Consider the following 27,460-nt stretch of genomic DNA (forward strand, 5'->3'; position numbering starts at 1 on the left):
ACATTGACAATAAACATATGTAATTATGTAAATACCACGATCAAAATGAAAGTGCGATATATATGATATGGGTTGCTTTTATGATAGAAACCTTTTAGACTAAATTTTAATATATAAATACTTTGAAAACAATAGCATACTCTACAAATACGGAAACTAGTGAAGAAGTTTTAGAATATAATATCGAACGTAGTCAAAGATATATAATGACCGTGGTGGTCTGAAGGCTGAAGCTGTCAAAATAAGCTAGCGGGGTGGATCGACCAGCAACCCTCTATTCGGCGGACGGATTAGAAGTCTGAATTAGAAATTTCGAAATTTAAAAGTACTGTTTTTTTAATAAGTGTGAGTTGTCTCAATTTTGAGCTCGTGCTGGGGTCTTCTCTGTAAACGTGCTTCTTCTTAGACTTTTTCTCTCATGAAATTTATAATGCGCTTGCTTATACAATATCCCCATCATTGGAAAATGAGTTACGTTTGCCTCCCACAACATTCAAACCTGATACCTCCATGATAAGTTAGATTTTATGAGTAATGACGTATGAGAAAGTCCGTGAAGAAGAAAGCTCCAAAAGAAACTAATTCATAAGAGGACACAACAGAGAGAACTCGAAATCGAAATAATTCATAGATGTTACATTTATTATAAAACTCACTCTTTTTTTATTTTATATTAAATTTGATGTTTAACTTTTAGTGAATAAAAATGTTTCTTCGTGAATTCTTATTCTCCAACTTTCTCTTAAGGGGATGTATTGATTCTAGATTTTTATGTAGTTTAAAAGTCTAGATATATTTAATATAGATTTTTATATACTATAAAAGTTTAGTGATATTTGATGTAAATTTTGTATAATTTTTAAAAACTAATGTGATATTCAAACTCACTTTTAAAAACTTTACAAAAATATATAGATATTCAAAATATCAAAAGACTTTCAAGTACTCCATTAAATTCTATTGAGTAGAAGAATTAAAGTCTAATATACCACAATAAAATTTCAAAAATTGTTTTTGATTCAACCTAAAGATTTGGATGTACATTTAATTGAGAAATATATCAAACTCATATATTCAATACAAATACTAATTTTTTTTATTTTTTCCCACCATTTACTTTTATTTTATTTGTTTTTTTAAAAAAACATATTTTTTTTTATTACTAACAATAGTTTAAAATCAAAATTATTAACATCATTAATTTTATTTTCAGAATTCTAGTCACAAAACTTCATAAAATTTAAAATTATTAACATCGTTTATTTTATTTTAATAAAAAATTATTACATTACATAACAAAAAAATTATAATATTTTTATTGGCCTATAAATTAACATATGTATTTTTTATTTTCATGTACAAATAATTATCTTGTTTATTTTTTTGTTTGACATAAAAAACAAAATTGATATATTTTTTATACAAAAATTTATTTGAAATGAATAAAATTATTTTAAGTTTGATTATTTATTAATATTGAAAAGTATTGTTATATATTTTTTTAAAAATATTAATTATTTAAATAAATATGTTGAATTGTCTTGAATAATTGAAGTTTAATTACAATAAATTTAGTACTGGCTTATTTATTGTGTTTCGTAAAATCATTAAGTAAAAAAATATTTTATTGAGACATAGAATTATTTGAAATAAATAAAAATTATTCACATTCAATTTTTAGTTAAAAAAAATTAAAAAATCTCAATAATAAATTACAAAATCCACATGTTGTATGAAAAATTTACAAATGTCAATAAAAGTTATGTAAAATAGATCTAAAAAATTATATGAAAATCTTTAGAAATCTGTTAGATTCTGCAAAAGTCATAAAAATCTATCAAATTAATAAAAATCTAATATTTAAAAAAAAATCAACAAATCTCTGTCACGAATACACTCGTATCATATTAGATCCAAAACAAGTCATTTGTGCAAAACTTAAAAGTTTAGGTTGTTCATTGAAATTACCCTTAAAACTCTGATGCTCCCCAAGTGGGCAAGCCAAACACATCGTTCTGACGGTGGTGGTGTAGGAAATGGGGATTAGGGCACTTTGAGTCCTAATTAGACTCCACCTCTTACCACGTCAACGTATTATCAGTGGCAATTTCATACGCTTCACGATCCATTTTCTCTCCAATTGTTCGAGCGATCGCGGCACAGCAGTTAACCTCTCTCGATTCCTACCTAAAAGGTTTTTTTTTTTTGTTTGCTTTCAAATCAATTTTGGTTGTTAGTTCCGTTTAACCCCCTTTACTGATACTTTGGTACTTTGATATGTAAATTGTACATATATATATCCAGTCACACGCATAAGATCGTTTATTACATCTAAAAGATGGATGGAAACAAAGATGAGGCCGTGAAGTGCCTGAAAATCGCCAAAAATGCGATGGAGTCAGGGGACAGAAGCCGTGCCCTGAAATTTATTGATAAAGCTCGTAGATTGGATCCATCTATTGAAATTGATGGTTTGTTGTCTAATCTCAAAGGATCGCAAACAGAAAAGAATGGCCCTAATGAATTCAGCGAAGAAAACTTATCTAATCCCTCTCAAAATGGCCCACGCCGCAGAGTTCAGGCATGTGGGACCCCGCCAACATCTTCCTCATCTAGCACGTCTTCAGCCTACACAGAGGAGCAAGTCACTGTTGTGAGGGAGATTAAGAGGAAGAAAAATTATTATGAGATTTTGGGGTTAGAGAAGAGTTGTAGTGCCGAAGATGTTCGAAAGGCTTATAGGAAATTGTCGCTGAAAGTCCACCCTGATAAAAACAAGGCCCCAGGTTCGGAGGAGTCGTTTAAGATGGTATCAAAGGCTTTTCAATGTCTGAGCGATGAGGAGAGGCGGAAACAATATGATCTTGTTGGGTCGGAGGAGCCAGTGTACGAGAGGCGAGGTGGTGGTGCAAATGGAATGCAAGGGTTTAATGGTTTTTATGATGCCGATATTGACGCTGAAGAAATTTTTAGGAATTTCTTTTTTGGGGGTATGAATCCGGCAAACACTGTCAATTTTGGTGGGTTCTCGTTTGGACCTAGGGTGAGAGTGAGGACAGGTGGAGTTGATAATGGATCTAATTGGCCGCGGGCTTTGATTCAATTATTGCCGGTCATATTGATTTTGTTGGTGAATTTCATGCCATCATCAGAACCAATTTATTCTCTCTCAAGGTCCTATTCATATGACTATCGGTTTACTACACCCAAGGGTGTGAATTACTATGTGAAGTCCTCAAAGTTTGAACAACAATATCCACCAACTAGTCAGGAACGCGTTGCAATTGAACAACGTGTTGAGGATGACTATCACGCATACCTTGTACACAAATGCAGAGTTGAGTGGCAGCAACTTAACTGGGGCTACGGTCGGGATACACCAAGTTGTGATGCATTAAAGCATTTTGAGACTCCAGCCCATTGACTTGATTATAAAGGTCTGATTTTTTTATTATGTTATCTTGTCTGGTGTTGTTAATCGGGTTTCTCTTGAATTTTCCATAGTTATTGCATCATGTTTGTGCTTTTCTTTTTGTTGGAATATCCTGTTAAAGCTTTGAATTTATTGGTGGTGCATGCAAATCTTGTGTGATAAATTATTTAACACTGCTGATGTTGATCATAGTCGATGATTGGGTGGAAACATCTGCAAGGTCTTGCTAGGCTTGTACATCATAATTCCAAGTATTAGAGTTAGTCTTCTTTTTTTTTTTTTTTTTTTGAGAATAGTATTTGAGTTAGTTTGGTTCATCTGATGAGTTGTTTAGAACATCTTATAAAATCTTTGAGAACTTATAAGAATATTTGCAAATGTTTGTTTGCAATTTTATTTAAAGTTTACAATATTTAAAATAAGATACTAAAAATTTATATATCTTTTTAAAAAGTGATATAGTATCAACTCATTTTAAGATCGGATGAACATTCTTCTTAGTTTAATTGATTCAGTCAAATGCACTCAAATGCGATTTGAGTAGAAACGATATGTGTTACAAACTCAAAACACGATTATAAGAGAAACTGTAATTTAATTAACTAAACTAGAAAAATTACATAAAGATAATGACCAATCCGCGCAAAGAGTATCGTCCCATAGAGCAGAAAATCTTCCTCACAGAATAATCTTCCCTCTCCCTTGCAACTGCCAGCAACGTTACTTCCAAACAAAAATTTTAAAAATACTAATCCCCCTCTTTTTTACATGGTATTTCAATAACTACCCTATTTGGACCCAGCCCACTACCCCTTAACCCAAACCCGTAACAGTATTTAATGTGCCCTACATGATGTTTATTTTTCATGAATTAGGTTAATGTTTTTGCTTAATCAAAAGTTCAGGTAAGGTTAAAGATCTGTTGATAGTTTTCAAGTTTATCATGAGGCTTCGGACATAATTATTAAATAGTTATATGTTCGTTGGACTAATGGGTCGGACTCCAGACTATGGTCCCCTGAAAGTCCACTTCAATTAGTTACTTGAAATTATTTACTTACTTGTGAATATCTCATCCCCTCGGGAGTAGACCAAAGTAATTTGTAAAATTGAGATATGGCACTATATTTGTAATTTGGAATTATATTATGTGTGTTAGTGAAATAGTTACATGAGTGATCTGGGAGAGCTCTGCTGATATCTGAAAGTTGTTTGCTCTCGTTAGTGAAGGGTTCAGTTTTTACTTCAGTTATCAGTAATTCAGTATTGTAAATCATTCTCTAGTCCGTCTATTGTAACCCTCGTCTTCTTCTGAGTCACAGATTGATAGGTTTCTTTATAATTTGGTGTTCCTTATTGAAGAGTGGAGCTCGCAAAACAGAATATCACGGTGGCAGTGAAAGATTGATACAAGTCTTCTGAGTTCGGACTGTACAATCCTCATCCTAAACCATCCAGCGTGAGAATCACTTCAGAAAAGCCTCTTGAACAAACACAACTCTAGCAGTAATCTTTGAGGGAACTCCTATAATATTCTTTTTATCTGAACCTTGTAAATCGTTCCTGGGTTGATCCAGTCGTATATCGTTTTCCTGTAACTTTCAGGCGGAACTTGCTATCTATGATTTTACACCGAGGAATAAATTTGGCGATTTCATATGATTTCATTTCTTCATGTCAATGCAATTCTCTTTAAGTAGGCACTCGCTGAGGGACAGCAGGCGGGCTTTCTTATATTTTCATCTATGCTCGTATGCATTTTGGTACAAATGCATGCGTGCAAGAATGAGTTTTGCCGCCACCGTCCTTGTGATTGGAGTGACATAATCTGTTCGGGGACGACTCTCCTCCATTCTGCACAGCTCCACACACTGAAACCACCCTGCTAATCATTCAATAAAACCTCTTTAATTAATTGATATAAGTATATAACTAGTGCACTCCTGATTTCAAAATCTCCTCTCCGTGCTATATTTGATTTACTTTCATCTTACCTTTTTAAAGTGCTTGAATCTTTATCACACTTTAACTATTATTGAAATTAATCTAATAAAAAAATATTTAATTACTAATATAAATTGAAAAAGGAGTTTTGAGAATCTCGAACCACTACCCCAACTCTAAATCTATTCTCATGCTAGTCAAACCTCGTATCATCGTCCACCATTAATTGATTCGGTAATGGTGGCTTTCAAACTCATCCCGATGGCCTCTCCGGTTCAAGTCTGATCGTACAAACACTGAGGCTATGTTTGGTAGCCATGATAAGGGAATGATTATTAAATAATCATCCTTTATCACATGTTTGGTTCATTTTTAATTTAACATGGAGGCCCTTGATTATGATTGAAAGCCCTCATTATTTATGTTATTTGTGTGATTAAATATCCTTCCTCAAAGGTGTGATAATGTATAATTTTTAAATAGTGATAATGATAAGATTGTATATTAACCATAATACCCTTGAATTGTTTTCTTCAATATAATATGAAAATTAAAATTAGTGAAAATTTAATAATTAATATAATATTTAAATTTTTATTATATTTTTTAATAATTAATTTCATATATTTTTATTATTTTTAATCATTTTAAAGAAAATAAATTGTAATGCAAATCTATTTTAAATTAAATTTTTATAAATTTCTAATCTTGTTAATTAATTCTTTTATGAAAATAAATATTTATTAAATTCTAATTTATTTTGTTTAATGATTACCGTAATATTTTCAAATATATTTCTGATAAATATATTTAAATTAATTTTAATAAATATAAATTATAATTATAAATATTTAATTATCTATCTAATTATTTTAAGAATATATATTTAACTAACACTTGGGGCATTTTGGTTATTACAATAAAAATTTACAAAATTAATCAATCATTTTAAAATCATACCAAACACCATGTTATTTATCCCACCATACTATTAATTCATATCTCTCATTTTTTAATCAATGTAATTACTAATCATTTACTTATCATATCACACGCACCAAACAGAGCCCGAAAGATTGTCGAAAAATATCCATCCAGTCGTGCACATGCCCGATCGATGCAAAATTCATGTTTGGTTCCCACGGAAGCATGCACTCTCTTGCAAGTTTCATTCCATACAGCCCAACACATGACAGCAAACAATTCAAAATTCTCAATCTTAATGACCTTCGACAGAACTAAAGCATTTTCAATGAATGGTGAAGCACAAATGCCATTGATTGGGACAATGATGTAACAATAAATTCATCGAAGAAGGCATGAAGTTCCAGGAAATCCCCCTCTAGGGGGATTGATATGGCTGGGTCGACTGAAACGAAGGAGGAGCCACGTTGTTCATCTCCCGGAGGTATCCTGCTTTAACCGAATATTTGCCATGTTTACTTCCCTTCCAATACCTCGTAGCTTCATTGCCCGATGGTTTATAGGAATATCAAGAATGGCCTCTTCTTCATGAAGGGGGTAGGATTGTGGCACTGCCTGCACATCCCAACCCCCAAAACTCACAATGTATCTTGCCACTTTGATGTTATACGGACAATTTTGTCTTGCGGATAAATTATTCATCTTTACTCGACTTACTGCTTTCTGTTGCTGCATACTTTTCCAGTGACACAAAGATCCAGACTAATAACAGGAATACCCGGAATCCATGGAGCCAGGCGAGCCAAAATATTTTGACCATTACCAACTCTCCAACACAATCTTTTTAAAATAAGATCTATGCCCCAAATCAAAGAACGCCAAACATAAGACGGGTTGGAACCTAATTCAGGAGCCATTATATCCTTGTGTTTGAAGTAACTGTCTTTAAGAATTCTGGCCATCGGAGATTTGAGTTATTAAATGATAAGTCACACCTGTTTGGCTAATAGAGCTTTATTAAAAGCAAAAAAAATTTATAAATCCCAATCAATCCACATATTGGGTTTACAAATATTAGCCCACTTTGTCCAATTCATTCCCTTATACTCGTCTTTGTCGTTCTACCAAAAATTAATAAAGACATGTTTGATTATCTAGACAAACGATATCGGTAACTTAAAACAAGACATAATATATGCATGAATTGCTTGCAACATCGATTTAATAAGTATCTCTCTACCATCCATTGAAAAAAAAAATTAGAATTCATCCTTATATTTTGTTATATGTTTTTTCAAACATAATCAAATTGAAGGCTTTTTTGTGCAAGGAAAATGTGGCCACACCTAAGTATAAATCATCACTCCTTGACCACTGAAATCGTGAGTGCATTCTTGATAACTTTGGAATAAGAGTGATGAGTGTCGAATTCCATTCCAAAAGAATATCCCGATCATTGAATTTGAGAATCAATAAAAACATATGTGGTAATATCTTTACAAAAAACTAGTCTGGATTTATGATTAAAAAAAAATAGTTGTAAATCAATCAGGTTCTGACGCTTTAGACGGATGCATATAAAAAAATCGACATTCTAATCTCATCTTTGAAAAATGGGACACATGACATAACATTTATCTGGTCGTATACCATAAAATCATATTAATTTTTTATATTTTTATTTAATATATAATAATTATACATTTTACTCTATATATAATACAAGAACACCTCATGGTAATTATATGGAGTCATTGTAATTTTGAATTTGCCTAAATCACCATCTATATTTTATTTTATTTTATAATTTTATAGTTTTATTTTAAATTTTTAAAAAACTATTTCATTTTGAGTTAGTCGACGATCTCACGAATCTTTAACTGTGAGACGGATTAACCCTACCGATATTCACAATAAAAAGTAATACTTTTAGCACAAAAAGTAATATTTTTTCATAGATGACTCAAATAAGATATACGTCTCACAAAATACAACCTGTGAGATCGTCTCACCCGAATTTTAGCCTATCATTTTTATAGTTTTTGCCTTTCATTTATTGTTTTTGCCTTTCATTTTTATCTTTTTACAGCACACACACATTCGCAAGTTCATGTATTTGTGCGTAAACCTACAACTGTGAGAGACATAGAATTCGCAAAGATGGAGGAGATAACAGATGGAGTGAGCAACATCAACATCGCCGGTGATAATCGGAAGAAGAATCGTATCCAGGTTTCCAACACCAAAAAGCCTCTCTTCTTCTATGTCAATCTAGCCAAGGTATTACTGTATTTCGATCTCCTCGTATCTTTCCTGTTAGAAATAAAGAGAATTTACTGAATATGTGGGTTTTATGCCGTGAATCTGAGATCTGTGGTGTATTCAATGTGTGCAGAGGTACATGCAGCAATACAATGAGGCCGAGCTTTCTGCTCTTGGGATGGGTATTTTTTGGATTTCTTGTCTTTCTTTTTCATTTTTTTTTTAAATTTACCGATATGCCGATTCAATCATGTTATCTGGATTTATTGATGCTAAATACGTGAGCTGTACGTTGTTTTTTCTTCCTTGTAATGGGGATGAACGAATCAAACGTTTTATAAAGGGACTACATGACAAGAAAATTGTTTTAACTGAGAAAGTCTTGGCGCCGACCGAGTGCAAGAATGAAGAGCTTGGGTTGAGAGTATAGCTTTTTTCACAATGACTTCTTCTTCCAAAGGAAAGAAGAATGCTTTCTTTCTAATCCTAGAATACTAGATAATAGACTCCCCGCAGTTTGAAAGACTGTTGATGAAAGTTTCTCTCTGCTCTAGCTGTTTCTATCTCTCGTGAGTGCATCTGTGGGTTGTTTTGAGATTTTTATCTTTGCTTATGCAAAGGTGGTCTCGTTGGTGAAGATGTTTGAAGCTTATTTTCAATACATGCCAGGTGGAAGATTTCAAGTTAAATTAATGACACAAAGTAATAATCTTCAAACTTAAGAAATAGTTTCCATTATGGCGATGCTAGTCCCAAAAGAAACACAAGTCCTACAGTCTTTAACCTGGCATTGGTTTGAAGATTTATAAACAGTATATTTACTCACCTAGTCACCTTCACCAATTAACTATGCATTCGTGACTGAACTCAAGCCCTTGAAATTCTTGACCTTGGTGAATCCAAACCAACTCAAGTAAATTTGGTGAAAATCAGATCAAGTATACTGTCTTATAAATTCAAGCCATTGTGGAATTATTTTTACTTGACATGACCCACTTCATCCGGTGTTTGAAAACCCGGCCTTAACCAAGCAGTTATGTTGGTCGTACCTTTAGTTGGAACTACAGGTGCAATGAGCCGAATGCTTTCAAATTTTCGAGTTTAACTTCTGTATTAAATTGATTCAAGCATGTTTCTGCTCGTTTAAAGTTCGAAGAGTCAATTTTTTTAAGCTTGAGCTCCTGCTGATAATACAATTGAGATACAGATGAGATTGGAGGGAGGGGGCGGTGGATTTGAGAAGGTGAAGTGGACTGTGGAGTGAATATAGTAGTTTTGGTGTTTGTGGTTTTTATATGTAGTATGCATTGTATTTAATAATGAAAGCAGTTGATATTCTTGATAAATAAAATAGTAACGTGTTACAGAATATATAAAATAATGTTTTATGATAAGGCTCGTGAGCCACTTGCTAAACCATCAAACAAAACAAATTGGGCCTGAAAAGATTTAGGCTCGGCTCTAATTTGATCAAATTTTAATAGAACTTATATCGACCCAGCTCCAAAGCTTGCTAGCCAGCTCGATCCGTGTATATCCCTGTGTGAACAAGTTCCAAGCTAATTTTATGATAAGCCCTCTGAACATAGAAAGGTGCTTGATTTGAGTGAAATCGTTGGGTCCTAAATGATTGGACGTATGGAAAATGTAAAAACTTGTGCATGCTTCTAAAAATTTAATTTTCCAATGATGGGAGTGAAAAAATGAAACCATTCCTTACACTTGTAATTCCGGAGAAGCGACAAATGTGATATTAAAACTGGAGACTTTGGAAGTGTTATTGAGGACACTAATGGCATGGTATTTGACGGTATGGTAGAACTCTTTTAAGAACTTATTATTTGATGGAAAAGATGTTCCTAGATGTCAAAGTCTTGTAGTTGAATCCCAGTTTTCCGATTCAAGTGTAAATGTATATTATTTGTTTCTTATACAATGATAGTTTATGAGGACCAAGGGGAAAAACAGTAAGGTCAAGAGGATCGAGGCAAGGAGATCATTAGCACCCTTTTTTTTTCAGCGCTTGTAATGATGTTTTAAATTGAATGATCAACAAAGGAGTGGAGAATAGGATTTCGGACTACATGGAACCTAGAAGATAGTTTGTGAAGGTTTCCCATCGTCATATTGCATTTCTTTAATGAGAATGAGGACAATTTGTGTTGTTTATTTAGTTTGCTAGATATAGTTTGACTAATTTCAGACTGAAGATTTATTTGGGAAATGAGTATGGTTTTGTTGTCAACTCAAATGTGTATTTAATAAGTGACTGTGCATTAGGACTGGGATTTTTTGTTTGGCTCTTGCCAATCAAATATATTTGTATCTTCCTCGAGGAAGAAAACCATGGAACTCTATATTCTTGGAAATTGTTGTACCTAAATTAGCTTAACGGTGAGATTGATGGAATAAAACACGATTATAAAGGAGGGTGGTTCATTCAAATTAGATAGGTACTATTTCTCTCCTGTTTATGATGTGTCGAGGTTCAAGATTCCTAAAGCTGTGAATAATGAAGAAGTATCCTTGATTTTATGAGTCAAAGTCAGAAATGTCTTGTTGATTGGAAAGAAGTTCGAATCCACATGGATGGAAGAGTTGCAAAACAGGAATTTTGGAGGCTCCCAACTAGGTTTGCAAATGGCCATGGGGATTTTATGGAGGAGAATGCAATGTGGCATAGAAATACTTGTAGGTCATGAGGGGTTGGTATAAGGAGATGGAGTCCGACATCTAGTTGTCTGCGGAAAGCAATCTGGGCCTTACATGGCATATCACGGAATCATCCAACATGGAATTAAAATATGGAGTAGTTTTCTTTCTTTTTGGTTTGTTTGCATATTTTTGACATCCGCTTAATTGTAATTTTTTTTCTTATTCTAATAAAATTTCGTTTATTATCAAAAAAATAATATGGAGAAGATTAAAGTATTGGAAGATATTAGGAGGTTTTTTTTTCTTTGGTAAACTTCTTTCAGTTATGTCTCACTTAATAACCCTTTTGAACTTTTAACATGCCAGGAGATTTAAGAACCTTTCTACATCTTAAAATCTTCATTCTTTGAAATGAATTTCTCTGGGGAAGGAGCACTATATAGAGTCCTAGTTGTATCCGATTTTGAATTAGATAATTTATTCAACTAGCACACTTAGCGGTTCAAGCTTGACTTCGGAGTTTATGTGCCTCAAAAAATTTAGGAGCTCAACGCTTTTATATCTCTACTCGTTGCTGCAATTCTAGTTAACTAGTTCAAAAGCCAACCCTCTTTGGCTTGCATTTTTGTGCAATTTTTCTCTTTCTGTTTTGTTGTTTCTTTTCCTACTTTCAAATATTATTAGGGAATAAATATTATGAGTTAAAGAACTGTTTTGCGAGCTCAGTTGAATATGGGTGCTATTATTTCCAACTGAGAACTTCCTCAATATTCACCAGAATTAGTAGCTGGTCGAGATGGCTGTTTACATGCATGTACTTGTTTGCTGATTGAACTCTTGGTTAACCGAAGTTAAAAGATGATTAGTTACACAATGAACACCTTTGATAGGGTACACATTTCAGAATGATTTTCGATTACCCTTGTGTACCTTCTGTTCCCTCCCTGTTTTCTGATTGGTTAAAGATACAAGTATGCAATTTATCATCTCTGACTCCTTCAAAGTGATGAAGCAATGGAGCAAAAATGCCAACTAGGATGAAGCAAAAATGTTACCAGGAATTAAGTTGTTTATTTGAAGATCCTGAAAAATTCCTATCTGTGTTGCTAATTTATTTTGCTAACTGGAGCACCTGTTATCTAATTTCCACTTTATAACTCATGAAGCTTAACTTGAAAAATCGCCTTCTCTCTATGATATGCTGTTTTGTACTGCACTATAACAGAGTGTTTTTTTTCCAATACAATGAACCTTATCTAGTTCATTACTCGTAATGGTCTGTTGTCTTGGATCTTTGCAGCTATTTCTACTGTTGTGAGCATTGCAGAAATCCTCAAGAATAATGGACTTGCAGTTGAGAAGAGTAGGGCTATACCCTTTCATATTTGTTTTTTTGTTTACAACCCTTAGTTCCCAAATACGTGTAAACTGGAAATGAGCACCGATCGGCTACTGGCCATGCCTGTTGTCCATATTAACAAGGATGTAATGCTCTGCAGAGATCATGACCTCCACTGTTGAAATCGGAGATGAATCTAGAGGGCGAACAGTCTCCAAAGCCAAAGTAAGTTGTACAATCTGATAGATGCTCATGGCATAAAAGTACGAGGCTTTTTTTAAATCACAGTTGCTGATTTTTCTCTCTTTTTTTTGGCCGGAAATACCCGATTTTTTGTTTCTGCTTTTCATCTTATATTTTGGCCTGTTGCCCACCACTGAAGTTCCACATAAGAAATTGAAGCATCAGATTGTTACTGACAAACTGTGTTATATGTGTCCTTGACTATATTTCTGTTTGTTAATTAGATTGAGATAGTGCTGGGGAAGACGGATAAGTTTGACGAATTGATGGCTGCAGCTGCTGCAGATGACAGAGTGGGAGGCGTTGAAGATCAAAGTTAGAATATGGGTATTTTTATTTACTTGTTTGTTATGTCAGTGCTTTCTTGTCATGGTCACATGAAATTTGATGCAAGTTATAGTAACAGAAATCAATCTAGGATTCTTGGTGGTAAAACAAAATTTTCATCTTCTATTCATTATTCAGTTTTGCTTGAATTATTCAATCTGATTTTCTACACCTTGTTTCGTAAAAGGTGATAGAAGATTCACAATGAATCCTTGCATTCAACTTTGGTCTTTTCGATTTTGCTCAACGATTTCATGTATTACATACAATCACCCACTAAATTCATATCAAAGCTTCGAGCATTTCTTTCTAAGCAAACATCGATAAAGTCCCAAATAGTCTCCGTAACCTAGTTTTGAAAATATTTATTGCAGAAGTTGGTACAAGTCTATAGAAGTTGAAGTATTTTGAAACTCTGTATTTCATCCAAATTCAATATCAAATTACTCCAGTTGAAAATACTTATGCATAGTGAAGTCTGGTGCAAGTTTACAAACATCATCAAAGTTGAATGACTTCCACCATATTTTGAATATGTAGCAGTCACCTCTTTCAACTGATCTACATGATCACGGATGACCGTCTGGATCAGGAATATTTTTCATTCAACTGATCTACAGGATAACGGATGGCGGTCTAGATCAGGAATATATTTCATTCGACGCTCATCACAAAATAACTCGACAGCGTGTTACAAGCTCCATTAGATCCTTGTAAATTTCTGGTGCCACAAGTTTATGACGAGACGCTGCTTCGCATAATTTTCTTCTTCAAGCCTCTGTTGAACATATCGGTAATACTTCATGAATGAGGATTCACTTTTAACCTCACAAAGTTGATTAATAACACGAGCGTAAAGTATGTGGTCCAAGGTGAGCAAGTGACCTTTCATTGGAATTTTAAGGATGCTACGACAAATTCATGAAACCAAGATGGTATGTCAAATCTTTTAAAAATAATGCTTGAATATATACTAAACACGTGGTAGGTTAGATCTTGAGTTCTCAAAAATATTATTTTTCATTCTTGATATTAATCAAGTCATCAATCAACTCTTTTATCAAATATATACTCGTACGAGACACTCGTTTATTAGTATATGACCCTATGTGCTATCTTCATGGATCTTAATTCGAAAGCTATTTTATTAATGCATCTTTTTCCCCCCAAAAAAAAATATTGTAGGGGAATAGGTGCATGTTTCATGCATTGTTTTTAAAACCAAATCGGACTGACCGGAAAGTGAGAACCGACCAGTGTAAAAATCGTTTTTACGATCAAATCGATCAGAAACGGTCAGAACTGGTCAAGAACCGGTCGGACCAATCAAGAACCAATGAACATGTTAAAAACCACTCCGACTGGTTCACCACTTTTATATTTTTTTAAAATTTATTTTTTAGTTATNTATAGAGAGAGAGAGCGCGCAAGGTGGCAGCTGGCTGATCTATTTTATCTTATGGCATTGATTGACGTTTCAATATTATATTTAATTTGATCTTGACCTCTAGTCCTCGTGCTGCGCAGCACACACCCTGAATTAATTGTTTTTTTGTTTTTCTTAATATCGTATATAGGTAAATTAACTAATCACAAATATCCATACGACTGACTGTGTTCAGAAATTTAATACAAAAATGGGATATTGAAACTTAAAAACTGAAAATTTCAAGAAATTAGAGCTTCGAACCCATTTGGAGGAGTATACATTAGACAACCTTCTGCCACGCATGTGGGCATCCTCCATCACGTGCATAAAAAGTCCAAAAAAATAATAATAATAATAATAATAGACCCACCTTGATTATGTAAAACAATTTTTTGATCCACGAGTCATCATGGGACTCGAACAATTTCATTGTCAAATGATCCAAACATCACGTTGCTGATCACATGCACGAACCTAAGAATGATCTTTTGATCGACTGAATTCTTTATATTATCTGTTATAGCGGTTCAAAAATATGCATACTAAAGTTATAGCTAATTCAAAGAGTCAAGTTTGAATCATTTAAATCGCACAACAGTCTAAACAGTACCTAAAATAACGACAGCCATTTGCACAAACTCGACTGTTTGCCACCCTAGAGCCTTGCCGGATTATAAGTTCTGTCCCTACATCAACACTAAATTGGATATATATATATGGACGCAGAAGCCAACTTGGTCTTTCCAATCTGATAATCTCTGTGTTTATGTCTAGAGTTTAGACATGAAGAACAAAAGGTGATAACAGGAAGAAAGTATATTACTATATGACAGGTTCAAGAATCACACTTTGGATACAATATCAATAAATATAGGGACAGACAAACACAGCAACAACTCTGCGATAACGGCCATTCGACAAAAGAAAACATGTAGGCGTAACGAACGAGCCGATGATCCACCAAAACTAGAGTACTAGCAAAACATAACCAGACACGTTGCCGATTTTTATTGCCAGTATATTTTCTAGTGAGAAAGAACAAAGTCCATCCATCTGATGCATTCAATAAAGAATCAACTTTAAAGAGAGGTCGACCAAGATAGGTAAGATAAAGGAACCATTGATCTACATATCTTAAATATAAATCTAAAAGCACATACAATATTCACAAGTGGGATATTTTTAATAATTGTAAATAATGACTATGTAGAAGAAATTTGGAAAGCTCCTAAAAGGCAGCTTAACATAAACGTAATAGTATCTTGATGCGTGAAGGGAACAAGAGAGAACACAGAAAGTATACTATTGTACAACATGAAATATAATCCTCCAAGTTTCTATCGAAACGATTTTATTGTTTGTAAGTATATTGTATCATCAGAATAAACTTAAGATAACGAAGCTCAATTCATTCTTTGGTCACAAACACATTATAATGGCAATAGGAGAAACCTCAAATTCCCAGTAACATGAAGTGACAACAACTGATAAGTATAAAAAAAGTAATAAATTAGCAAAAAATATGGAAGAAAGAAACTCCTAAAACTACAGAGCCAAAGTAGAACCTAATATGCCATCCATGCAGCCATCCTCCATTCATCTCCAGGACCATGACTCTGATGTTCAATTTGGTATTCAACTTGAAAAAAGTCCAACATATCACACAAAGGAGTTAAGTATGAGACTCGTTCCTTTTGGGATCACCATCATTATTCTGGACTTCCTTTTCCTCCAACAACCTCCCCGCTTCCTCATCAGCATGTTGCGCCTTCTTCTGTGCTTCCTTAGCCTTCATGGCTTCCAACTTCGAGTGATTGTAATAGCCTACAGCCAAGAAAGCCAATGCATAACCAAACAAGTTAATAGGGGTCACGGTATCCTTGATCACAGACCAAGAAAAGGCGATCAGGAGCCAGTCCTTCACCACGCCAGCAACGTTCATGGTCAAAGCTGAGGTCTTCCCGACAAGCAAAAACACCGCAAGATTCAGCGCAAACGCACAGAAAGAATTAGTCCCAAAAATCACATAGTCAAAGTGGAAGCTTGAATTCTCCTTCAACAACGGAAACTCAACAAATGCCCAAGGGACTGACAAGAAAACCAAGCAACATGGTGCCACATAATAAAGAGAAGTAATCGGATTGAGAGTGATCCCCTTAGAATTAAGCAGGATCTGAATCATGACAAGCCTGGTGGCCTCAAAAGCCACAGCACCCAATTGAAGAGCAACTCCCCAAGAATCAAACTTCGCCTCGCCATACGCAGCAATCGCAACCCCAATCGAGATCGAAAGCATGTTGGCCATCGTCTCCGATTTGAAAGCCTCTTTCTTGAGCAGAACACCGATGGAATACACGGCCACTGGCATCAGCGCCTTGAGCATTTGAATAAAGGACACGGAGAGATAAATATAGGCCGAATTCGAGAGCCAGAGGGAGAGAGAGTACAAAAGGCCAATTGGGACCACAGATCTCATATAAAGATCCCAAGACATGGTGACTGGATCCACAGCCTTGAAGACTCGGACGAGAAGATAGGCGAGAGAAGAACAAAAAGCCATGTGAATCATGGTAAGAGAGATTGGGTAAGGCCAATTATACATCTTCCGATCGAGAATGTACTTGTTGTAGACGATGACTGTGAAGGAGAGGAAGATCCAAATGGCCACATAGGTGTAGGAAAGCACGATCTTCTTCACGACGCTTTCGCTCAAAGCACCACCTTTCCCCATTCTTGATCGCTTCTCTTCTGTTACTCTGCTGCATACAGTCTTCTTATACGAGGAAATTAATAAATAGAGTTCTAATAGTACTAAATGCAGTCTTTTAAGTGGCATTAATATACATATTAATTTTATCGTAAAATATTTTTTTTTTATATATAAAGTAATATTATATTTAAATAAATTTTTCCTATCAAAATTTAAGGTTGAGTTTCATTTTATTTATAAAAATAAGAAAAAAGATTGTCAAGTATGTTTGACTCTTTGAAATTTTAATCTTTATTGTACTGTCCATATTTCAGTTTTTCATATCCATATTTTTTGACAATTTTAGTTCTTTTCTCTCATGATTAGGGGTGCGATTTTGATACTCGAGTTCAACTCGAAAAAAATTAAAATACTCAAACTCAAGTTCGACTCAATTCGAGTAATATTTTTCAAGCTCGATATCGACTTGATAATATATCTAATTACTCGAGTTCAAAAGACTCGATTTCAATTTTATTTTAATTTTAAATAAATAATAAAATATATATAAATATAAATGAGTATATATATAATTGAGTAGCTCAAACAAACTAATTATATGCATAATCGAGCTATGTTTGCTCGACTTGTGACCGATCTTGAGTCGAGCTACTCATAAATAGTTCGATTTGTTTGAAAACCACTAGGCATGAATACTTATATTAATTTTAATATAAAACATTTAGATTTTTATATAATGTACAATTATATTGAATTTTTTTCTATCAAATATTAACGTAAATGCTGAATTTTTTTATTTTATTTGTTTATAAAAATAATGGAATTATGGAGGTGCATATTTTGGAAAAAATATTTTGTATATTTTAGAGAAAAGAAGAAAATTAGTTTAAGAATGTCATGTTTTCTAATAATAATAATAATAATAGCAGCAAAAGTAGCTCTGACAGCGATAGACGTACAGATCTCTAATCCGACCTGATTCATGAGAAAATATTATTTTTATATTAAAAATATTACTTTTCACTTTTAAGTATTTATCAAATTGACTCGTCTCACATAAATAAATTCATGAAACATTCTCACAAGAAACATACTCTTAATTTTATCGTCCTCCTTTAATACAATATTCAAATTGTTCACATTTTTTTAATCTTGTTTTATTCTTATACCAATGTCGGACTCCTAGAACAATATATCTTTCTTAGATTTCTAATCAACAAAACATGACTTATTATATTTTTTGGCATCTGAAATCCTCAATCATCCGCAATTTGAACAATCTTTTTCCCAATATTTCCACCACTAAAGAGTCCTACAAAAGCACTAGGGATGCTCTCCACACCACTCGATATGTCACAAAGTGCCTGCATTTTGCCCGTGCGGAGGTGCTCCGCCGTGGTTGCGATAAAATCCGAGTAGCATTTCAAGAAATCCGCCGCCAGAAACCCTTGAATGGTAATCCTCTTGTACACCACATCCAACATATCGGGCGCCGCCCTCTTGCCACCACCCGTGTATTCGGATATGACGCCACATACGGCGACTCTCCCAAACGTGTTCATATTTGCGACCGCTGCTTCGAGCATCTCGCCTCCTACGTTGTCGAAGTATATGTCGATACCATCGGGGAAGTACCTGATATCGAACAAGATCAATGAAGATGCATGGGACTTGGTTTTTCATTGAAAATTATTCTTGTTTATCAAATATTACTATAAACATTACAATTACCTTTGAGTTGTTCCTCATTAGTTAGAACTTATCTAGAGAAACATTTAATCGAAAAAAATTAAAATAAAACAGAGACCAAAAATCAGATTTATGAACCTTTGGAGTGCTGACTTGAGATCTTTCTCATCCTTGTAGTTGAATGCATCATCAAATCCCAGCTTCTCCTTAATCAAATCAACCTACATAATCATATTTAATCATTTATTTCACACACACATTCAAATTTATATATTTTTTTCAAATCACACACACACGCACACAAACACAAACACACACACACACACACACACACACACACACACACACACATATATATATATATATGTTAGAAAAAAATGAGTTTTGTACTCATTTAAAATCGATAAAATAATTCGAACAAGCTACGTGATGAATATAATTATTTCTTGATTAACAATTAGGGTGAATGAGAAATTAATTGAGTTCGAATTTTATCGAATGAAAAAATTGAATCGAAAGAATTATATGTGTGTGTGTGTGTGTGTCTATATANTTAAGCATTAATGCCTAAATTTCAAATTTTCAAGATATAAAATCTTGAGTTTGGATTTTCTAAGCTTATACGCTTAAATTCGAAATTTGGAATTAAATTTGATAGTTGTTTTCTAGTTTTGAATTTTTTAAGTATTTGTGTTTAAATCCAAGTTTTACAAGATTTAAACTCTTGGAATTGGATTTTTAAGTTTAATGCTTAGAATTCGAAAATAGAAAGTTTGCAAACCATCTTGATAGTGTTCTTAACAATTCAAGTTCGTGTGGCTTTAAAATTTGTTGTGCTACTATTTTAAAACCGTAGTCGTTGTATTTTTGGAAACGAATTGCCAACAACCGTGAACACTAGGGCGAGACAACATCGTTTTAAGGAAAAAGAGTCAAACTCTTAGCTCGACTATTTTTCATAGCCATTTGGTTCACCCATTTCTATCTNAACGAATACACTCTCACCTTTCTTTGGTTTGCACACTTCAAAGAATCCTCCATACGCTGCGAGTCCACTAAATCCTGCAACATATATATATATATATATATAACTTTTACTCATATATATATGCACACCCGCATACATGCTACTTTGATCTTCCCAGATCGCCCTTCATTTTGATATTCGAAAGTAGTTGAAAATGGAATCCTTAAAAAACATAGGCTATCTTATACCCTATTTCATTGTTACATGCCAAAAGTCATGTGTCCTCATGTTAGTTATCAAGAATTCTTTTCCGACCAGTGGTGTAGTGACATAAACATGCGATGATGATAAGAGAGATTATGGATTCAAATCCAATTCGGGTTAAAGTAAGAACATACCAAGAGGCCCAACATGGTAAGGCAAGGGTAGACCCATCGGGTCCAACTTGTTGAGAAGCCTGCCTTCTTCAACAGTTGTGTACTCCCCCCATGTAAGCAACCCGATCACAAGATCATCCTTCTCCAAATCCGACCGCCCAGAAACAACCACGCGTCCCACGCCGTAAGTATCGAAGGCCTATTAGACCATGAAATTAATGGTTGGAGAAACACTTAATTACCAGAGATTCTGGGCACAAGCTATAATATACTTGTACAACCATTTAATTATTATATCTAATAATTTTGAGTCGGATATAGTTTGTTTTTAGATATTTCTCAATGATTGCACGTGTGCGCGTACGTATACCTGGCCAGGGCTAACGGCGGTGGCGAAATTTATAGCTGCCTGGGATGTGCTGCGGCTCTTCATACGGTTGATCTGGTATGGATCGACGGATACATACAGATTCTTGACTATCACGGCCATTGTTGGACACACACAGATCTTTTCCGTCTTGATTTCGAAGTCGGAGTCTTTTGGAGTTCCATTCACATGATCCTTTATGGCTACATACCTGTTACTAATTTCCTGCATTTTCTCAGTCATCCACTCCCAAGCTTCTGTTTCTCTCTAGCTATATATATATATATTGATTAGCTTATGATTGGATAACGTATCACTGGCCACTTAGTGTTGATATTTTCGGAAAAATCGAGGACTCCGACAAAAGATCGTTGTCGATCGAGGAAACAATTTACTGCATGGGGACCAAATTTGGTCCTTTTTTTTTTTTGGGTTTTTCGTTTGTTTTGTTATCCTTGCATATTCGGCTCAAAGCATCTTATTGATACTTTTGTTGAAGGATCGCCAGCACTAATTATAAGAGTTAGTTTTGAAGAAATTATAATCAAATCATTTAATAGCTTTGTTAAACATATATAAAACTATTGGTTAAAAATAAATTAAATTTGAAAATTAATAAATGATTGGCTCGATATTTGACAAGATACATTTTCAGTGACAATATATATTCGGTCTATACAAATCATGAAAAGTAATATTTAAGACGAATAAGACACGTCCACTCGATCCATACTTATCATGAAAAGTAATATTTTTGACATAAAAATAATCGTTTTTCATGAATTGAGTCAAATCGAAGATCTGTCTCACGAAATAAACATTTGAGACGGTTTCACGAGAATTTTGTATTAATTCAATAGTATGTTCAAGAATGCCAGAGAATATTTTAAAATTTGATCATAAAGCGACGAAATGGAATAACGAAGAATGGAAGTAGGTGGATTCTTTTTTTTTTTTTTTTTTTTTTTATATCTTGAGTTTAATGTTTAATATGTATAATATATTGAAGATGATTAAGCGACACGGGTTGCCGACTTGAGAGAATATTTTTATTTATTTAGGAGTTAATTAATTTTTTATACAACATTACAAAATACTGTTGGAATATTTAATCAAACCCGATTACAATCAAGAGATACCAAAATGGTTCGCCATGACTGTAGACCTACCGTTTGTGTGCCATAAGTCCATCCCAGAAAGTGTTGGTATAGATAATCGAACTTCAGATTATTGATCAAAAGTTCATCTACTTCACCAACTCACACACTCTCTCAGGACAGAATCATTCTTGTAAGAAAAAAATGGTTCATATCAAAAGAAGAATAAACGTGTAAGAAATTGATACGACCATAAGCCTGTATTTTTGACAAACAGTACATGCACCGTCTCAACTTTGGAAAATTGAGACATGCATGCGCATCTTCTTTTGACTCTCGAGCTCCCGACCAACTCATTGATAATATGAGAAATGCGTATAAATATCAGTGATTGAAGTCCCTAAGCACAAATCTCATAAAAAAAAAAAAGTACACCGGTGAGAGTTGGAGTGCTTAGAAAGCTTCAATCGGAGAAAGCAAAATACTTACAAATTATTCGATGGTTGTATGTAACACTCGACTCACTTCTTTATATTGTTTATCATGTTCATATATGTATAGAAACATGATTTTGTTGAGAAAAACTCGAACTTCGAAATACTTGAACTTTTTATACGCTTACAAAACATAATATCTATCTTTAAGAAATATGAGTCTTGTCGAACTGAGTGTGTTTGAGTTCGTACTAGACGATTTAGGAATTGATTGGTAAGTGATCTTGTTCATTCTACACGAGATTAGTATAAAATAGAATATTTGCTATAGTAAATATTTAATATTTTTTGTATTAAAATAAATTTATTTAATTGTAATATGATTCCATATATCACACCAAGATCCTATTTATTTACATTCTTGATTCGGATAGATCCATATCAATCTTGAAAATTATTATTTTTTCCATAAAAAATAACATTTGTTTATAAATTAAGTCAGATCGTAACCCGTCTCGTAAAATTGACTTGATCTCACAAAATTTACTATTTATTTAATGAGACGGTCTCTTGTGAGACGGTCTCACGAATCTTTATCTGTGAGACGAGTCAATCATACCGATATCACAATAAAAAGTAATACTCTTAGCATAAAAAATAATGTTTTTTCATATATGAATCAAATAAGAGATCCGTCTCATAAAATACGACCCATAAGATCGTCTAACACAAATTTTTATTTTATTTAATTTTTAATTTATCATTTGACAATGCCTCAAAAAAATTGATACTCGTGTGGTACTCAAATATACTAAAAAAAAATCACTCGAAGTGAGAGAACCTTATCTGGTTCGCTGCTCCGTCCGTGGCTACAATCGACAATTTGCGGCCTCGTGCTATTCTCTAAAAAAAATCGAAGATTCTCAAGAAATGGCAAACTCCCTTTGTTTCTCAACTCTCGTTTCCTTAAATACTGTCGAAAAACCTGGTACCATTTTTCTCAATCTGTCTCTTAATGCGTGTGCTTTTATCTTTTCATGAATTCATTACTTCTGATGTGTATTCATCAGTCAAATGAACTAGTTTTCTGTAAATGAAGGTGAATTGTTAATGTTTTTCGTGTTGTGTCTTAGTCCAGTTATCTATGGATTCACTCTGTTTTATGCGAAATTTTCGTTCTTTTTTTAGGACTTATTGGTCCCAGCTACACGAGTAGGAAAGCGAATTGGACGAAATATACAAGTTGCAGCTCGAAAGCTGCTGCTTTTGAGTCTTTAAAGGTTAAGGTGAGTGAGTGTCCGTTTCTATTTGAATGCCTATTTGTCATGTTTTTTGAATTTCAGCAATGTTTTGATGGAGTTGCTATCTAGTTGATGAACTCACTTTGAAAAAGTAGCCTGAATTTCGGGTTTTACTAGCATGTCCAGTTTTTGGAGAATTTATTCCAAATGATGATCAGTTATCCACTGTTTTCGAGTTTATATATATAATCAGTACGGAAAGATTGGAACTTTTTGAAATTTTGTTGACTCATAATGTGTTTATTCTTCAAAATGATATTATTATATAATGAAAACTGGCATCTACATCTATGTGGGCATTAAGGGGAGCTGGGAGGATATGTCAAGCAGCCAACTCTTTGAAAAGATATAGTTATTCGAAGATGGTTTTTTAAGCAGTTTATGCCCATTGGTGAAACACTATTTAGAAAAAGCTGAAACAATGTGAGAGAAACAATCGTGGAGCATTTATAAATCTGGTGAGAGTTTTGGTGTTGTGAAATAGATAACCAAGCAAAATACAGATTCCAAGACTTAGGCCTTGTTCTTGTCTCCAGACCTCCATAACTCAAAGTAACAAAGAACAGCTCTGCTACCAAGAATCATATTCATCTTATGGACCATTTTTGCAGCCATATTGGAAACATCTTATTCAATACCTTTGGGAATTTAAAAATTAAGGTCCATGGTCCTCCAGTAAACGTTAGTTGGCACTTAGTATAAGCTTCAGTTCACCATCATTAGACCATTCATCATTAAAAGTTTTTGTTATATATTTCTTCCTACTCGCCCTTTCATTTTAAGCCATCAGTCTGTTTTTAACGCTTGTCACTTGGTCATTTTCTTATTTGCAGGCTACAGGCAGCGAACCAAGCACCAAGTCGAATAGCATAATTTGCACTGAGTGTGAAGGGAATGGTTAGTGAAACTTTTGTGGTGTTTAAAGAGTTTTAGTTCCTGGAATGGTATATGAAATGAAAGTAATGAACTTATGTCCTAAATCTAGAGTAACCTATTCATCGACACTTCTCATTAAAGCTTGAAATGAAAGTATGAAACTCGAGATTGGTTGAGTGAATAATCAGCTAACTGCATTGGTGTTTTATCGTCTCTTCACTTCTCTTCCTTTACTTTCCATTTTCAGCTCTTCTCTTCCATTTTTGGCCCTTCTAATATTTTCTTTGGTGCATGATACTATTGACATCTTTGTAAAGTTTGGTTATAGGTCCATGTTTTGGTTATTTTCTTTTAAACATCACCGTGCCACATGGATAAACTTTTTCAACATAAATCTGCCACTTAAGCATATTTTGGTCGTTACTTCATTTGGTGGGGGAGCGATATTCAATTAAGCTTTTTCCATTTTTATGCAAAAGTTGAATGGAGATGCATTGTGTAGGCATACTTCTTCTCTTAATCCAATCGTTGTATATTAAGTATAAGCAAAGTTCTCTTTTTCTGAAAATTGAGTAGGTGCTAAGGAATGTACCCAGTGTAAAGGTACTGGAATCAATTCTGTTGATCACTTTAATGGGCAATTCAAAGCTGGTGGATTATGTTGGCTTTGCAGGTATGGTCTACTTAACTTTTGCTGCATTAATCAAGACTTGATACCGAAATTTCTCTTAAAACATCCATATTTATCCGTATCAATTATAAACTTATATTATATGTAGTTTTATTTTTATGATTTAGTCGATGAAGTCGACGACATAAACATTTGAAGTATTAGACCAAGTTTCGCTGTAAAACTACTGATAATAGGATAAATTTGCTTTCTTAATTGCAAAGGGGAAATGAATTTTATCATATATTGTGTCCTGCAGATCCTGTGTAGAACTTTTTTAGTTTTTTTATGATTGTTGATTTTGAGTAAGCAAAATGTATTGGGATCTCGGGTTTCTTTCCAAGAAGAATAGAAGTGAGGGGAGAAGAAAAGGGAGGACAGAGGACTTCGACATTACTTTTACATAAATTATTTCCCAAAGATGTTAGAAATGCCAATAATGAAATATGATCCTTGAATCCCACAAGCTATCATTATTGAATTGTGAAATGAGTGGTGAAAGGGTTGTAGCTCATAAATTTACAGAAAATAATTAAAGACTGATATATCAGGATTTGGTGTTGTGTTTGGTGTTGTCAACACCAGCACACAACACTGCAGCGAAAATTAATATTTAACACACACGTATACTTTAATAAATGAACACCAGTTATTTAAATCACGCACAAGTACGAATACTTGTACAATGCCTCATGACACGAAAATTCACTAGAAAATTATGTAAATCGTTTTAACAATCCAATACTAGTAAGAATAGCAAACCTAAATTCCTTGACACTCAAGGAAACCAAAATACATCAAAATAAACTAATATTAAAAACTAAATGCATAAAAATGAAACTTATTGTTCAAAACAAAACGCAATCACTCTGCGTCAGTGTTGTTCTTCGAGTGTTGTCAACACCAGACATCAATTTGTGTTCTGGATTAACTTGTAAATTATGACAATTTGTGCTGCATCATCAACTACTAAAGAAATCCTCTCTATCTCGTGTTTATTTTTTTCCAACCAGGTAAATGATGCAAGATATATTTAACGAAACTCATGTAAACTCGTCTAGCACATGTTGATCATAACTACTTCAAAATTTCTGACATTGTTAAATAAGACTAGTCAAAACATTACCATGTTTTAGTACCTATAACATATCCTGTCTTGCAAATGGTCTTCTCGAGTTTTTACATTGATGTTTTCTTAACTTTCTTCTTGTCGGTAATTCGACTCAACCTTTCGACAGGGGTAAAAAGGAGATCCTCTGTGGCAATTGCAATGGTGCCGGCTTCCTTGGCGGTTTCATGAACGCGTTGGACAGTTAGTACCCTTGCTTGAATCATCAACAGATGCCGATGCCTTAATTTTGTCATACAAATTTTGTGAACATGAATTTTTCGATGAACTTGCTGTATTGCACAAGTATTTGAAGGAATCTATACTTATGGCTTTGTTCTTTAAGATACATAATTCTACAGTTCAAATGGAGTTCTCATTTATTATGTACATGAATGTCTGATTATATTCGTCAGCATTTACATAGAAAAGCACATATAATTAATCTAAATAAATGTTGGCTTGTAGCACATCTGGCACTAAGACTTTTGGACGATCGGGTTTGAGATTCAATTCTATCAATCTCCTCCTCCGACTCAAAAAAAATCTAAATAAATAAAATATTGTTTGAAATAAGGTATTCTGTGAGTGATAAGTACAGCAAGGATGATCGATTTTGGATTTAATTTTATATACATTTAAATTAATATCTTTTAATCTATATTATTGTGTCTGATGTGTGTTGATGTGATTAGAAATTTATTGGCTGAATTTGAAAGAAGGAACTTCAAGCATGATTTTGAGATAAAATCATAATTAAATTGTATTAAAAACTATTATTCATATTATGTTGAATATATTCACACTGTCGTATTCGATATAAAAAATATTGATTTTTTGAATTGTTTAGATGAACAAAATTTAAATAGATTTCATTTCAAATTCGGTATCTTAACAAAATTTAAATAAATTTCATTTCAAATTCGGTATCTTTCAAGTTATGCAATTTCAATAATAATTAGGATAGATTTTAAATACAGTCAAAATAGATGTTATTTGAAATCAATACCACAAATTCTTCTACCAAATCAAATTTCTCCATCCAAATCAAATTTATCAATCCAAGGAATGGTAGTAGAGTAATTTGAAATCCAAAAATTCCATGGTGGTTCGATTCGATATATTTTTTAAATTAGATATAAATAAACACAAAAAAAAAAAAAAAAACCATCAGTGAAAACATTCGAGTGAATTAATACTTTATATTTAATATAAAAGCACAATTTTTCTTTTGAAAAACATAAAAGCACAAATTAATTATTCATACAATTATACACATATTTTTAGCAGTTTTCTCTTCTCTTTAAT

The 27,460-nt window shown here is 33.5% G+C and overlaps 5 protein-coding genes across 5 annotated transcripts; 3 read left to right on the forward strand and 2 right to left on the reverse strand.

Moving 5' to 3' along the window:
• The first annotated feature begins 1,974 nt into the window (after positions 1–1,974).
• On the forward strand, positions 1,975–5,095 carry LOC140991627 (chaperone protein dnaJ 49-like). Its single transcript, XM_073461707.1, has 3 exons — positions 1,975–2,194; positions 2,305–3,437; positions 4,756–5,095. Exon 2 carries the CDS (start codon positions 2,339–2,341, stop codon positions 3,422–3,424), a length of 1,086 nt encoding a protein of 361 aa, XP_073317808.1. The 5' UTR covers positions 1,975–2,194; positions 2,305–2,338; the 3' UTR covers positions 3,425–3,437; positions 4,756–5,095.
• A 3,298-nt stretch (positions 5,096–8,393) lies between these two features.
• On the forward strand, positions 8,394–13,276 carry LOC140991920 (uncharacterized protein At2g34160-like). Its single transcript, XM_073462089.1, has 5 exons — positions 8,394–8,581; positions 8,697–8,745; positions 12,519–12,581; positions 12,718–12,782; positions 13,025–13,276. Exons 1-5 carry the CDS (start codon positions 8,462–8,464, stop codon positions 13,118–13,120), a joined length of 393 nt encoding a protein of 130 aa, XP_073318190.1. The 5' UTR covers positions 8,394–8,461; the 3' UTR covers positions 13,121–13,276.
• A 2,691-nt stretch (positions 13,277–15,967) lies between these two features.
• Positions 15,968–17,337, reverse strand: LOC140990981 (probable sugar phosphate/phosphate translocator At2g25520). Its single transcript, XM_073460878.1, has one exon. The coding sequence runs from the start codon at positions 17,285–17,287 to the stop codon at positions 16,229–16,231; it is 1,059 nt and encodes a 352-aa protein (XP_073316979.1). The 5' UTR covers positions 17,288–17,337; the 3' UTR covers positions 15,968–16,228.
• Positions 17,338–18,342: 1,005 nt separating this feature from the next.
• LOC140991293 (NADPH-dependent oxidoreductase 2-alkenal reductase-like) lies at positions 18,343–20,948 on the reverse strand. The gene is made up of 6 exons (XM_073461211.1): positions 20,670–20,948; positions 20,321–20,498; positions 19,931–20,017; positions 19,845–19,852; positions 19,094–19,176; positions 18,343–18,901 (listed from the first exon to the last, which is right to left on the reverse strand). The coding sequence occupies exons 1-6, from the start codon at positions 20,907–20,909 to the stop codon at positions 18,523–18,525; spliced, it is 975 nt and encodes a 324-aa protein (XP_073317312.1). The 5' UTR covers positions 20,910–20,948; the 3' UTR covers positions 18,343–18,522.
• A 2,044-nt stretch (positions 20,949–22,992) lies between these two features.
• Positions 22,993–26,524, forward strand: LOC140990820 (protein BUNDLE SHEATH DEFECTIVE 2, chloroplastic). Its single transcript, XM_073460643.1, has 5 exons — positions 22,993–23,185; positions 23,386–23,483; positions 24,332–24,395; positions 24,951–25,047; positions 26,283–26,524. Exons 1-5 carry the CDS (start codon positions 23,128–23,130, stop codon positions 26,359–26,361), a joined length of 396 nt encoding a protein of 131 aa, XP_073316744.1. The 5' UTR covers positions 22,993–23,127; the 3' UTR covers positions 26,362–26,524.
• Positions 26,525–27,460: the final 936 nt, after the last annotated feature.

Source organism: Primulina huaijiensis, chromosome 13, assembly GCF_012295235.1.
Source record: "Primulina huaijiensis isolate GDHJ02 chromosome 13, ASM1229523v2, whole genome shotgun sequence".
In the NCBI taxonomy this organism is placed as follows: Eukaryota; Viridiplantae; Streptophyta; class Magnoliopsida; order Lamiales; family Gesneriaceae; genus Primulina; species Primulina huaijiensis.

Excerpts from the sequence above, each read along its gene's own strand:
- LOC140990820 (XM_073460643.1), top strand. The coding sequence starts at position 23,128 with ATGGCAAACTCCCTTTGTTTCTCAACTCTCGTTTCCTTAAATACTGTC. Across the intron at positions 23,186-23,385 it reads AAATACTGTCGAAAAACCTG|GACTTATTGGTCCCAGCTAC; the intron begins GTACCATTTTTC and ends TTCTTTTTTTAG. Across the intron at positions 25,048-26,282 it reads GGATTATGTTGGCTTTGCAG|GGGTAAAAAGGAGATCCTCT; the intron begins GTATGGTCTACT and ends ACCTTTCGACAG.
- LOC140991627 (XM_073461707.1), top strand. The coding sequence starts at position 2,339 with ATGGATGGAAACAAAGATGAGGCCGTGAAGTGCCTGAAAATCGCCAAA.
- LOC140990981 (XM_073460878.1), bottom strand. The coding sequence starts at position 17,287 with ATGGGGAAAGGTGGTGCTTTGAGCGAAAGCGTCGTGAAGAAGATCGTG.
- LOC140991920 (XM_073462089.1), top strand. The coding sequence starts at position 8,462 with ATGGAGGAGATAACAGATGGAGTGAGCAACATCAACATCGCCGGTGAT. Across the intron at positions 8,746-12,518 it reads GCTTTCTGCTCTTGGGATGG|CTATTTCTACTGTTGTGAGC; the intron begins GTATTTTTTGGA and ends GGATCTTTGCAG. Across the intron at positions 12,783-13,024 it reads GAACAGTCTCCAAAGCCAAA|ATTGAGATAGTGCTGGGGAA; the intron begins GTAAGTTGTACA and ends TTTGTTAATTAG.